This window comes from Dromiciops gliroides, chromosome 1 (assembly GCF_019393635.1).
Source record: "Dromiciops gliroides isolate mDroGli1 chromosome 1, mDroGli1.pri, whole genome shotgun sequence".
In the NCBI taxonomy this organism is placed as follows: domain Eukaryota; kingdom Metazoa; phylum Chordata; class Mammalia; order Microbiotheria; family Microbiotheriidae; genus Dromiciops; species Dromiciops gliroides.
This window is the reverse complement of record NC_057861.1, coordinates 629,911,387-629,924,697: the sequence shown is the minus strand read 5'-3', so window position 1 is coordinate 629,924,697 and position 13,311 is coordinate 629,911,387. Positions and strand designations below refer to the sequence as shown.

Genomic DNA, 13,311 nt, shown 5'->3' with positions numbered 1-13,311 from the left:
CAGGGCTCCCTCTGATACACTTCACTGCTGCTTTTGAAATGCAAATTCACACCTGGAGGATAGCTCTGTTCACCAAAAATATGTCATAGAATTTAGAGCTAGAAGGGATTGTGTTGCTTACTGGGTCCAACCAGCCTTTTGTCAAGGTCATACAGCTCCTAAGCAGCGGCTAGGGTTAAAACCGAGGTTTTCCATTAGACCATATCAACAGAGGGCCACCTGTAATTGGCATCTGGATTTAAATCCATTTTCTGGTCATGGGGTTGGTTCTGCTCTATGTAAAGGGGGTGGAGAGAGGCATCCCAGGTGGCCTCTTCAGTACAAGTTGGGGCTGGGCAGGGTAAGGGTCAGGGATGGAGACACTTAGCTGAGATGGAAAAATCTGCTCAGTTTTTTTTTGACAAGATATTTCAAAAGCTGTTAGAAATTAGGCTAATGTGGGGCAGTGGATAAAGCACCAGCCCTGGATTCAAGAGGACCTGAGTTCAAATCTGGCCTTAGATACTTGACACTTACTAGCTGTGTGACCCTGGGCAAGTCACTTAAACCTCATTGCCCAGCCAAAAGGAAAAAAAAAAAAAGAAATTAGGCTAATGAACATTCAAGGTGGTATAAAAGAAAGCTTTGGATTTAGCTTTGGCTTAAGTACTAGTCCAGGTCCTTATTCATTATTTCCATGAACTTATGGATAGTTTCCCTGTCTATAAAATGAGGGTGTTGATACTTATATTCTCTGCAAGCCATATATAGTGCTCTAGAGAAGGGTGATTATTATGGGCCCTCACAGCAGGGTGTTTCAAGGGAAGCTTCCTGAGCAGTCCTATGGAACTAATGGAGTCAGTTCTCAGTTATCCAGACCACTGACATGGATAATCCAAAACCACGGATAATCCCCAAACTATCTATTGAATTTAAGCTAGATGTAATATGATTCCTTTCTGGTACCTGATTTTACCTTCCCAGCTATTTTTTTTTGGGGGGGTGAGGCAATTGGGGTTAAGTGACTCACCCAAGGTCACACAGCTAGTTAAGTGTCAAGTGTCTGAGGTCAGATTTGAACTCAGGTCCTCCTGAATTCAGGGCTGGTGCTCTATCCACTGTGCTACCTAGCTGCCCCTTTCTTCCCAGCTATTTTTGCCTCAGGTTTCCAGAATGATGCTTTTGCCTTTGCTCATCCTATCGCCATTGGAGGTGGGGACAGAGGGCTCTGGTCATTCTTGAGAATCCCCTGCAGGAGCTGCGGACTTCCACCTTTGATAGGATGGGCAGTGGTGGCAGAGGTTCCCCCATCTTCACGTTCTCAGGAGAAGAGGCCCTCTCCAAAGAGCCAGGGAACATGATTTCTGGTACTGGCTAAGCCACCACCTTGCCGTATGACCTTAAGAAAATCAGTTTCTCCTGGCCTCAGTTTTCCCATTTGTATGATAAGGATGATCCCTCCTTGTCTAGGGCTGCTCAGATAAGGTGCTGGAGAGGAATGATTCCCCAAGGGGCATGAAGAAGCATGATGACCCCTGCCATGAACGTTGGAAGCCACATCCTGAGGGCCCAACTTGTCTGAGGGGCAGAAAGACCGGGGTTTCTCTTTCCTTATCTGTTAGATAACCAGATACTGACATGTGGCCCAGAAATGCCCCAGGACCAGAGGAGGAAGGAAGTCAGTTGTTGATGGATGGGGCCAGAGGAGAGCCAGCTTCTGGCTAAGCCCAGGCTAGCTCAGGGCTCCTGGGGGCATGCTCTGATATTTAAAGATTAACTTAATGGTGGAACTCCCTAGGGAACTACGCACTTGTGTGTGCCTGTGGCATCAAATACCCAGGAGCCTCTGCTCATATGTGTGCTTGTATACACACGTGTGCTTGTACACACACACATCTGTGAGTATGTGTTCAAGTGTATGTGGGTGCTTGCACAGGGATGCTCCTGACAACTGAAGCATATGTGAGTGTGCATGTAGATATGTACCTGCATGTAAACACATCATGCTTATTCATATCCATATGTATGATTCTGTTTGTGTGTTGTACACTGGAGCAGGATGGTGTGATTAAAAAGAGTGCTGGGTTTGGCGTCAGATAATCAGAATTCATATCCCAGCTTTGCTACCATATGACCTTGGTGAGGCAGTGGGTAGACTGTTGGGACCTAGACTCAGAAAGGCATAAGTCTCCAGGCTTCCTCCGATGCTTCCTTGTTGTGTGACCTGGGGAAGCCTCAGTTTCCTCGTCTGTAAAATGGAATAACAGCCCCTCCCTCACAGGGTTGTTGTGGGGATCAAGTGATGTAACATTTGTAAAGCACTTTACAAACTATACAACACTAGAGGCATACTAGCTGGGCCTCAGTTTCCTCATCTGTAAAATTAGAGTGTTGGATCACCATGATGATCTCTGCTATGTTCTTTTTGTTTGATTTGCAGGGCAATGAAGGTTAAGTGACTTGCCCAGCGTCACACAGCTAGTAAGTATCAAATATCTGAGGTTGGATTTGAACTCAGGTGCTCCTGAATTCAGGGCCGGTGCTTTATACACTGTGCCACCTAGCTGCCCCCTCTGCTATGTTCTTAACAGTCAGTGGTCCTCTTAGAAGATGAAGGACGAACAACCACATCGGTTATAATAAGAACACCACATGACATCAGTAGCCCCTCATTCCCTGTGTGATACTGGGAAAGTCCCTTCCTCTTTCTGGGCCTCAGTATTCCCATGAGTAAAATAAAGCAGGTTAAATTAGGTTATAGGGGCACTGACCCTGGATTCAGGAGGACCTGAGTTCAAATCCGGCCTCAGACACTTACTAGCTATGTGAACCTGGGCAAATCACTTAACCCCAATTGCCTCACCAAAAAAAAAAAAAAATTAGGTTATAGTATCATAGACACATAGATTTAGTGTTATGGATCTTTGATGATCTTTAAGCTCCAAACATAATGTGTTTGTATGTTTGTGTATATGTTCATATGTATGGTGCCAGAGATAGTAAGTATGAGAAGGGAAGAAGATTAGAAGTGAGGACTAAGACCATAGGCCATTCATTCCATCTTCTGAGCCCAAATATCATCCTTTACCCACTGTAAAAAAAAAAAAAAGACCTGGGGTGGAGAAGACCCTGGGCCCTTGGGGGATGATATCCAACAACAGAAGGAGGCAATGCCAGGTTGTAGGCTTGAAGAGACACCAACCCTTGGCTACTACTTACCCAGCTTTCCAAACAACTCCACTCCCAGGGCAGCATAGATAAAAAACAGGAGCATGAAAAGCAGGCCAAGGTTCCCTACCTACATGAGAAGAAAGTAGAACAGGGGTCAGGCAGGCCAGCATCATGCCCGGGTGTTACCCATGCACAGCCTCGACACACACCACAACACACTTCCTGTGTGCACCACAGCCTGTCCAGGGGCCTGCGGGCTCAGGAAGGCAGGAATCGCCCACGGGTGTCATCCACACACAGACTGGCCATTTCCCACATGCCTTCTGCTTCCTACCCCTTGTCACACGCCACAGACCAGGGGCCCACAGGGTTGAGGTCACCTGGTGGAACGCCTGGGCCTCCTCCCTTCATAGGCTCACCACATACCATATGCCATGCATATTCCAAGAGCCAGGACCTGCAGCATCAGATGTGCTGGTATTGCCCATGGCCATTATCCATGCACAGGCTCGTCATACACCAAGCTCAAAGGTAGCCTTTAAGGCTCAGCTCCTCCTCTACTGAGCCCCTGAATTCCCACATTCTCCTCTATTAATTATCCTGTTTTTATTTCTATTTACATGATGCGCCTCAGTAAAATGTGAGTCCCTTAAGGGGTAGGCTGTTTTTGTCTTTGTTTCAGAGCCTAGCACTGTGACTCAGTAATGTTTATTCAATTGAATTGAATCCATGGGCATATTCTTAACTAGCTTATCTGTGACAGATCCAATCAGAAAGGATCTAGTTTGCATCAGTGCATCTGAAAAAGGCTTCCTTTGCTTTCCCAAGTATAAAACAGGGCTACCTGTAACTGCTGTGGCTACTAAGAAGCAGCCTGAGGTTCTGGGTAGGACTCATTTTCTAGACTCTATTGTCTATGTTGCTTTGTCCCCTAGAGACCAGAATAGGGGGCTGAGAAATTGATTAGTCTGTGGGTGTCATCAGTGGATTCTATGTTGTGAATAAATCCTGTAGTGAGATTTAAGGAGGGTAGAGCCGTATTTCTGTTCCTTGAAATCTAGAACTGGACCAAGTCACCCGGGCACTGAGGAACGGGAGCTGCTCATCCTGGCTATGCTCTGGGCTCGCTGTGTTCTCCCGATTTCCTCATGCTGGACTTTTCTCAACTCTTTTCTCAATCTCCCATTTTCCTAATGTCTCCAGTAGCCAGAGAGATGTTCTCTCCAGGCTTACCTGTAATGGCTACTTCTGGGCCCTGGGCTAACTAGGTGGTAGTTAACTAAACAAAGTTGTTAGACTTTATTGGAAACTCTGGGAACATCCATGGCTCATTTGTTGGGCTGGGGTCATCCCTGGGGGTTAACATGGGGAGCAGTGAATGTAGCTCAGGGAAGTCATACCACATGTCTTCCTATAGCTTTATTTCATTGATGTTTGGCTGGGAAACTGCTAATCACGGGTAGGTGAGTTTAACTCAAGGGTCCTTAACCTTTTTTTTTTTTCTTGCATCCTAGAGCCCTTTGGCAGCCTGGCGAAACCTATGAACTACTTCTCAGAATAATGTTTGGGGGCAGCTAAGTGGCGCAGTGGATAGAGCACCGGCCCTGGAGTCAGGAGTACCTGAGTTCAAATCCAGCCTCAGACACTTGACACTTACTAGCTGTGTGACCCTGGGCAAGTCACTTAACCCCAATTGCCTCACTAAAAAATAATAAAAAAAAAAGAATAATGTTTGGTTTTGTTTTTCTCTTAAATTTCTAGTTGAAGGAAATGCTAAATTTCACTTAAAGTTGGTGAAAACAAAGATGTAATTTTTTCTCTCTCACCACATTCACAGACCCCCTGGAAATCTGTCCATGGAGAAACATTGGCTTAAGAGAGCGTTTTTAGCACCAGCTGGTAGAACTATCTCCTTCTTCAGTGAGTGCCCTGCTCTCCACCCCATCTCTGCCCAGTGCCCACAGATGAGCAGGGAGACCACATGAGCATGGGCTCATGGGCCATCATCGTCATGGTGGTATCAAAAGCCTGAGCATAATCAAGCATGGGAATTTGATAATACAGGCCCAGTAGAGTAAGTCATAGAATCCCATGGCTTGAGAGTTGGGAAGGCCTTCAGAGGCATCTTATCCAACCTGTCTCTAAACAAGAATACTCTACTGCGGGATTGTAAAGTCATGGATTTAGAGCTGGAAGGGACCTTAGAAACCAGGAATTCTTAATTCTTTCTTTCTTTCTTTCTTTTTTTTTTTTTTTAAGGCAATTGGGGTTAAGTGACTTGCCCAGGGTCACACAGCTAGTAAGTGTTTGTGTCTGAGACCGGATTTGAACTCAGGTCCTCCTGACTCCAGGGCCAGTGCTCTATCCACTGTGCCACCTAGCTGCCCCTGAATTCTTAATTCTTAACCTAGACTTTGTGAAGGAATATTTAAGGGATTCACGAATTTGAATGGGAAATCATTGCCATCTTTATTTTCATTAACCTCTAATTGAGATTCAGCATTTCCTTAAATTATGAATTTAAAAAATATGAGGTCTATTGGCAAAGGAACACGAAAAGTCAGGTAACTCTGTGAAAGACGCCAGTTTTTTTTAAGGACCACCCTTTTGGGGAGGAGACCAACGGCATGAGCTACGCACATCAGACTGCCTGCTACGCACTCGACTTCCGGGGTGCGAGCTTAAAAGACAAGGAGAGAACGGAAGTGGGGCTTTTTTCCTGCTCTGCTGGTCTCCTGACTGTGCTGCACAGACGGTCTCTCTCTCTCCAAAGGTGGCCTTCGGTTTTGGTGAGTTTTTATAAGGAATATAGACTAAGCTTAGACTTAAGAAGATTTGTATTGTGTTTCTACTTTCCTATCCTTCTAATCAACATCACCTTGTGACTACCATAACAATAAAAGGTCTATCTAGAAAACCAAAAGCTTCTTCCATTTACTAGTCTGGGAGATAAATTAAGGGAAAGGTTAAGTAGGGGAGATTTATGATCTAATATCCAATTTTAAATCTCACACCTGTCATAGGTTATCTTGTCCAACCATTTGTTTGTTGTTGAGTCCTTTCAGGTGTGTCCGACTCTTTGTGACACAACTTGGTTTTGTTTTGTTTTTTTTTTTGCGGGGCTATGGGGGTTAAGCGACTTGCCTAGGGTCATACAGCTAGTAAGTGTCAAGTGTCTGAGGCTGGATTTGAACTCAGGTACTCCTGAATCCAGGGCCGGTGCTTTATCCACTGGGCCACCTAGCTGTCCCCAACTTGGGGTTTTCTTGACAAAGATACTGGAGTGGTTTGCCATTTCCTTCTGTAGCTCATTTTACAGATGAGAAACCAAGGCAAACAGGGATAAGTGACTTGCTTAGGGTCACATAGATAGTAAGTGTATGAGGCTAGATTTGAATTTTGGTCTTCCTGAATCCAGAGTGGGTGCTCTATTTACTGTGCCACCTAGGTAACCTAATTAAAAACAAATCCATCTCCATATCCATCTCTCTCTCTCTCCCCTAGATCTATGATTTCATCAGTGTGAATGACTCAATATGGAAACTCCTTCTACCAAACATATTTGTTGGTCTTCTCTAAGTTGGTTCCCTGTTGTCCCCAAGATTATTCCCGCGCCACCCTGCCCATACACTGAAAGCCCTTTACATATGCTATGTCTCCAGCCTACCTTTCCAGGTCCCTTACATATTACACTTTCCCACATAAGGTACATTGCAGCCTACACAGCCTACTAACTGGTCCTGGTGTACAATGTCCATCTTCTACCTCCATGCATTAGCACGAGGTATCCCCCGATGCCTGGGATGTGCTCCCTCCTCACTTCTACCTCTTTGAATGCTTAGCTTCCTTCAAAGTTCAGCTCATGCCATTCTTCCCAGACACTCTCTGGGCTTGCTTGTTTTCCATATCCCCTCATGTTGGAGTCTTCTTTGCTCCTATCCTATTCCCAGTTCACCATTTTTCAAATGACCCCACTCTGACCAGTCGGGCAGATGTTTACTCCCAATGGCCACTGCTGGGCCCTGGGGCTAAGCAGGGGGCTACTGGACTAAGAAATCAGAAGTTATCGGGAACTCTGGGGGTATATGAGATGATAACAAAGGAGCATGGGGGTTCATTTATCTAAAGAGGACTGCACAGACCCTAAACGTTCATCTTTCCATCATGCTTAAAGCTGTTCCAGTCTGGTTAAGCACAGGAACCCCGAAGCTGATCAGAGCCCAAGGTCCCAATTGCCATCTCTGTTGTGCCCTGTTCTCAGGGTTGCTCACTGCATGACAATAACGATTGAGGATTAAGGAGTTTTTTCTTATCTTCCCCTCTGAGAGAGGTAGAAACAGACAGTGCTGGGCAACAGGATGGGGGAAATACATGCCTCCTCTGCACAAGAGACATCAATGGCTCCCTACTCCCCAGAGTAGTAGATCTCTTTGTGTGTGTGTGTGTGTGTTTTTGGTGGGGCAATGAGGGTTAAGTGACTTGCCCAGGGTCATACAGCTAGTAAGTGTCAAGTGTCTGAGGCTGAATTTGAACTCAGGTCCTTCTGAATCCAGGGCTAAATCCAGTGCTCTATCCACTGCACCACCTAGTTGCCCCTGATCTCTCTCTCTTTTTTTAAGCAAACCCTTATTCAATAGAAAAAAAATGTCTAGAGTTTACTCTCTATATGCTCACGAGAGACACAATTAAAAGATTAATTTCCCCCTGGAATGCCAAAAATTTTGTAACTTAATTGATCTGAAATAAGTTTGGAGCTCCTGGAATATTTTAATAGGCTAACGGGTATTTTCCAGATATTTCCTGCTTGCACTCCTGGGATTATGCTTCAGATTGGGAACCCCTGGCCTAGAGGATGAAGTCTAAATGTCTTTAGTCTGGCATTGAAGGCCCTCCACAATCTGACTCCAATCTCTCTTCTTAACCTTACCTCACAAGGTCACCTTCTAATCCACTGAGCTCAGTCTCTTCTTTACATCTTTGTCCACATGGTTTCCCACCCCTGGAATGTCCTTCTCTCTTCCCTCTTCCTATGACAACCCTACTTCAGTCAATCAGTCAATAAACATGGATTAAACACTTCCTATGCACCAGGCACGGTGCTAGCACTGGGGGGGCAAGACACAAGCAAAAAGGACACTCCCTGTCCTCAGGGAGTTTATATTCTAACAGGGGAAGGTAACTCATGTACAATTTATTTTGAATTGCTTGAGTTCTTGTGGGTGGGGGGTGGGGATGGAGGGGGGAAGAGAAATTGGAACACAAAGTTTTAAAAAAATTGATGTTAAAATTTTGTTTTTACATATATTTTGGAAAATAAAATTCTATTAAAAAAAAAGAAGCTGAAAAAGGGAGAGGGGAGGCATGTGACCTGATGCAGGGTGGAGTCAGGATTGTAACCTGGCAGGAAGATAGGAGATGGCTGGCTTGGGTGCCCATCTTAAGTAGAGGAGCCATTCAATCAGAGGACAGGGTCTCAGGGGCTGTTATTATTTATTTTTCCTGCAAGGGTCAGCTCCAGGGCCATCTTCTACCCCCACAACTCATCTGGCCCATAATAGTCTCTTCCATTTCTAACCTTCTACTGTGTCTGCCACGCACAGGTCAGCCCTTGATCATACGCTGTCCTGGCCTGGTCTCTTGGCGCCCCCTGAGTGTTGGTAGCTCTCTTCTCACAGGGTCAGCTCCCTGAGGGCAGGGCCTGGACCTACTTCTCCAGTCTAACATGCACTGAGCAATTAAACTCATACTATCTATGACTCAAAATGAAAGACACTTCTGGCCTTCAAGGTGTTTCCAGCCTCTTAGGGGGATGTACCATGTAAATAGATATGTGTGGGCATGATTATTTGAAGTTGGGGAGCCCACTAACAACTCTTCCTCCATCCACTCCCACCTCCATCCAACCAAAGAACTCACCAAGGGCAAAGCCCTAGATCTACTCCTGTCTCCTTCGCAGAGGAGCTGAGCACAAGGTCAGGTCCACAGTAAGGGCCAGTAAGCCCTCGCTCAACGTTTCTTGGCCCCAGGGGTCCCCTGCTTGTACAGTCGCAGTCCCTTTGTAAATCTGGCACAGCGGGGGGGGGGGTCCTCCCCCCTTTCTTCTTCCTCTCTACCAGCCTTATGAAGGTATAGCTAGCTGAGATCAAGGCCAAGGTGGACAGGTTCAACTCTTCTGGGGGTTGCTGGTATGGTGGAAAGACAGCTGACTTTGCAGTAAGAAGATCTGGGTTAAAATCTCCACTTGCTACCCCTTTAACCTCGGGAAAGACCCTTTCCCTGTCTGCTTTCCTGGCACCCCCAACACCCCTAAAAGAAATATAATAGAGGTAACTCACATTCATATAGCACCTTAGGGTTTACAAAGTACTTCCTGAGTATCATCTCATTTGGATGATGAGATAAGGAAACCTTGTGTCCCCTTCCCTCAGTGCTTTGCCCCCTAACTGACTGCCAAGAGGCAGTTGGGTGGCACAGTAGATAGAGCCCTGGGCCTGGAGTCAGGAAGACTCATCTTCTTTGGTTCAATTCCAGCCTCAGACACTAATGATCTGTGTGACCCTGGGCAAGTCACTTAATCCCGTTTGCCTCAGTTTCCTTATCTGTAAAATGAGTTGGAAAAGGAAATGGAAAACCACTTCAGTATCTTTGCCAAGAAAATCCCAAATGGGGTCACAAAGAGCCTGACACTGGGGCAGCTAGGTGGTGCAGTGAATAAAGCGCTGGCCCTGGATTCAAGAGGACCCAAGTTCAAATCCAGACTCAGACACTCGATACTTATTAGCTGTGTGACCCTGAGCAAGTCACTTAATCCTCATTGCCCTACAAAAAAAGCCAAAAAACCCCCTCAAAATGCAACAAAAACAAAGAACCTGACATGACTGAAAAACAACTCGACAACAAATAATTCCAGTTGGGTGTGAATAACTGAGAAAGTCTATAGCTGACTCCTTCGCAAGGGCATCTGCATTCTCATGGGGTGACTAGGAGAAACAAAGGAAGTACCTTGAAAACCCAGGGGTTTTTAACCGATTTTTTTTTGTGTGTGTGTATCATACTCTTTGGGAGTTTAGTGAAACCTCCAGACCTCTTCTCAGAATCACATTTTTAAATGCATAAAATAGGATACACAGGATTACAAAGGAAACCGATTATATTGAAATAAAGATGTAATATTTTTCCTCTACAAGATCATGGATCATTAAAGAATCTGTAGACTACAGGTTAAGAATTCCTGCTCCAATGGTTGAATTTCAAGTATCCTGGCAGAGAGGGTTAGGGAGACACTTCTGGGAGGGGATAACTCTCACCTCCCACAACATAAGTTACCATTTCCTTTCTCTATGTCCTAGAAGAAACCGAAGCCAAGGCCTATGGTCAACCTAGAGAATGTGGGAATGTGATGGTGATGATCAAGTATCTGGAGGGCTAAAGTATGGAGGAAGGGTTAGGCTTGTTCAGAAGGGCAGGACTCAGACCAATTAGAGGAACACTGGAGGAAGCCAGATTTTGGCACAATAGGAGAAGGTACAACAAGACTCTTTTGGGGTGAAGTGAACGCCCCATCTCTGGTGGTCAACAAGCTGAAACTCAACTACTGTTTGTCCATGACATTTCACTTGTTGGGAGGTTGGACTTCTGATGCTTCTTCCAGCCTGCGACTGTCCACATAGGGAGAGGGCATCCAGTGACTCAAGGGTAAATGCTAGTGATAACTCCCCCTTTTCTTCACTATCTCAGTCCCAGTAATATCACAGGCTTTTATGATTTTAAAAGGAGATCTGGCAGCCAGGCAGTTGCTGCCCAGGACATTTGCAAAGACTGTTCTCATTTGTTCTGGCCCAGGCCAAATGCTGAATGGAATTTAGAACTTTGCGAAAGGGTGAGGAGGTGGGATGGGGACTGGTGTGGACAATTGGAAATCTTGTCCCTAATAGTCCACAGAAAGAATTTTCTGAGAATCTTTTCTCTCTTCTGGGTCAGGATGGTTCAACCTCCCCCTCCCCTTCTATTTGTTGCTTTTGGATCTTTGTTTGCAAGGCAAGACTCCCCCCCCCAAATCCCCTTAGGCTGGACTCCCCAGAAGCCCCTTCAGTGATTTGGAGGCAGATAGTCTAGCCCCACTGATCTTCACCCAAATCCTCTCCATATTTTCCCCCCTCTGGTTCTTGCTTTCTTCACAAGAGCATAACTTTTTTTTTTTTTTTTTGGCGGGGCAATGGGGGTTAAGTGACTTGCCCAGGGTCACACAGCTAGTAAGTGTCAAGTGTCTGAGGCCGGATTTGAACTCAGGTACTCCTGACTCCAGGGCCGGTGCTCTATCCACTGCGCCACCTAGCCGCCCCGAGCATAATTTCTAATACGTAATGTTGCTCTCTCTCTCTCTCTACCCTGTTCCACCTTTTACCTATCCCATTTCTATTGATAAAAATAGATTCTTCCACAGTCATACTCCAGTCAAGAGTCTCATTCATCCCACTGAGTTTTGGTGATAACTATGATGTCAAACTGGTCTCCTTATTAGGCTGTCTAGACAATCTCGTCTGTTTACCCATATTTTGTACCTTTATGTCTCCTGGAGGCTGCTATTTTTCACCCTACATAATTTGGTGAATTTATGTAGATAGTTTCTCATGTAGATAGATCTCTTCAGTTTAAAGTCTACATTAGATTTATAAGACTCCAGACAAATATATTCTTCCCAACCTTTGTTAGGTATATTCCATCCTCTGACCAGATGCCAATCATTCCTATATTTGAAGTGGTGGGTCAGAAGTCCAAATATCATTCTCACATCATACCTTATTAATTAGCAGGTTGCTTTCCCAAACCTTTACTCTTCTGGGGCCTTTGCCTTTTTTTTTTTTTTTTTTTTTTTTTTTTTTTTAGTGAGGCAATTGGGGTTAAGTGACTTGCCCAGGGTCACACGCTAGTAAGTGTCAAGTGTCTGAGGCTGGATTTGAACTCAGGTCCTCCTGAATCCAGGGCCAGTGCTCTATCCACTGAGCCACCTAGCTGCCCTTCCTTTGCCTTTTTTTTTTAATCATTGGCCTTTGCCTTTGACTGGCAGTAGTAGCTCTTTCTTCCCCAAAGGCTGGTGATCTTTGGTAAAGCAGGGTCATTTGTGCCTACTTCAATCTAGTCCTCTAGTCTGACATATCCAAACTGTCCTCCATCACATCTTGGATTATGTGATTCAGAACCATGTTAGATCTCTCTACCGTTATCAGGGCTACATAAAATGACACCACTTCTCAGGAATCACCAACTACAGCTTCATTTTTCTTCTTTTTCTGACCCCTACTGAATGTGTGCTCCCTTGAAAATACCCAGGGATCTATTTTTTCATTCCATGAAAGACAAAGAGCCATTTCCTCCCTAGAGGATACAGGTCCTTTCACGCTGAGAAAGTCCTCTGCCTTGTTTGGAACACATCCGAGTTCAGTTCTCTGTTGGAGAGCCAGAACTTGTTGAAAGGCAGATAATTGGGATGGGTAGATGACTTGGAATTCTATCAGCTGAAGAAGGTTTAAGGAACTGGGGATGGTTGCCTAGAAAAATGAAGATGGATGCCTAGAAAAATAAAGATTTAGAGGGGACGTAATAGCTGTCTTTAAATAGCTGAAGTGGAAAGGGTTTAAATTTCTTCTTCTTGGTCCCAGAGGCTAGTGTTGGTATCAGTGAGTTGGAAGATAAAGGGAGAAAGATTTTTGGCTCCATAAAAGGAAGAATTTCAGAACAGTTATCTGTCCAACAATGAAAGAGACTGCCTCGAAAGGTAATGGTTTCTTTACTTCTGATATGAGAGCTTTTTAAGTGGAGTGTAGATGACCACCAGTCAGGATTTTCCTAAGGGGATTCATGTTTCATGTCTAGGTTTCAGTGAATGACTTCTTAGGCCCCATTTTGGCCCCCAGATTGTACCCCCTCCAACAATCTTTTATCGACCATCCCCATATGTGGTGTTCACTCCTTTTTCTAAACTAGAGGTCTTATTGTCTCTACTGCACATTTCTTAGCTCTTAACCTGGAGTCTTAGGATATCTTTTCCATCATTAATTGCTCTGTGTGAATCTCGCTTCTCAACCCAGAATGTGATTTCCTGAGTGCCCCTTCTTTTTCTTTCTTTCTTTTTTTTTTTCTTTTATGGTTTTGGTTTTTTTG

General features: G+C 44.9%; 1 protein-coding gene across 5 annotated transcripts in view; it reads right to left on the bottom strand.

Annotated features, from left to right (window-relative positions):
* Positions 1 to 13,311, bottom strand: part of CACNA1H (calcium voltage-gated channel subunit alpha1 H) — a 440,720-nt gene that overhangs the window by 21,421 nt on the left and 405,988 nt on the right. For all 5 annotated transcript variants that reach the window (XM_043977864.1, XM_043977865.1, XM_043977861.1 and 2 more), the window contains exon 30: positions 3,199 to 3,277. In XM_043977864.1, the coding sequence (XP_043833799.1) occupies positions 3,199 to 3,277 (79 nt within the window). The remainder of the gene's footprint in view (positions 1 to 3,198; positions 3,278 to 13,311) is intronic.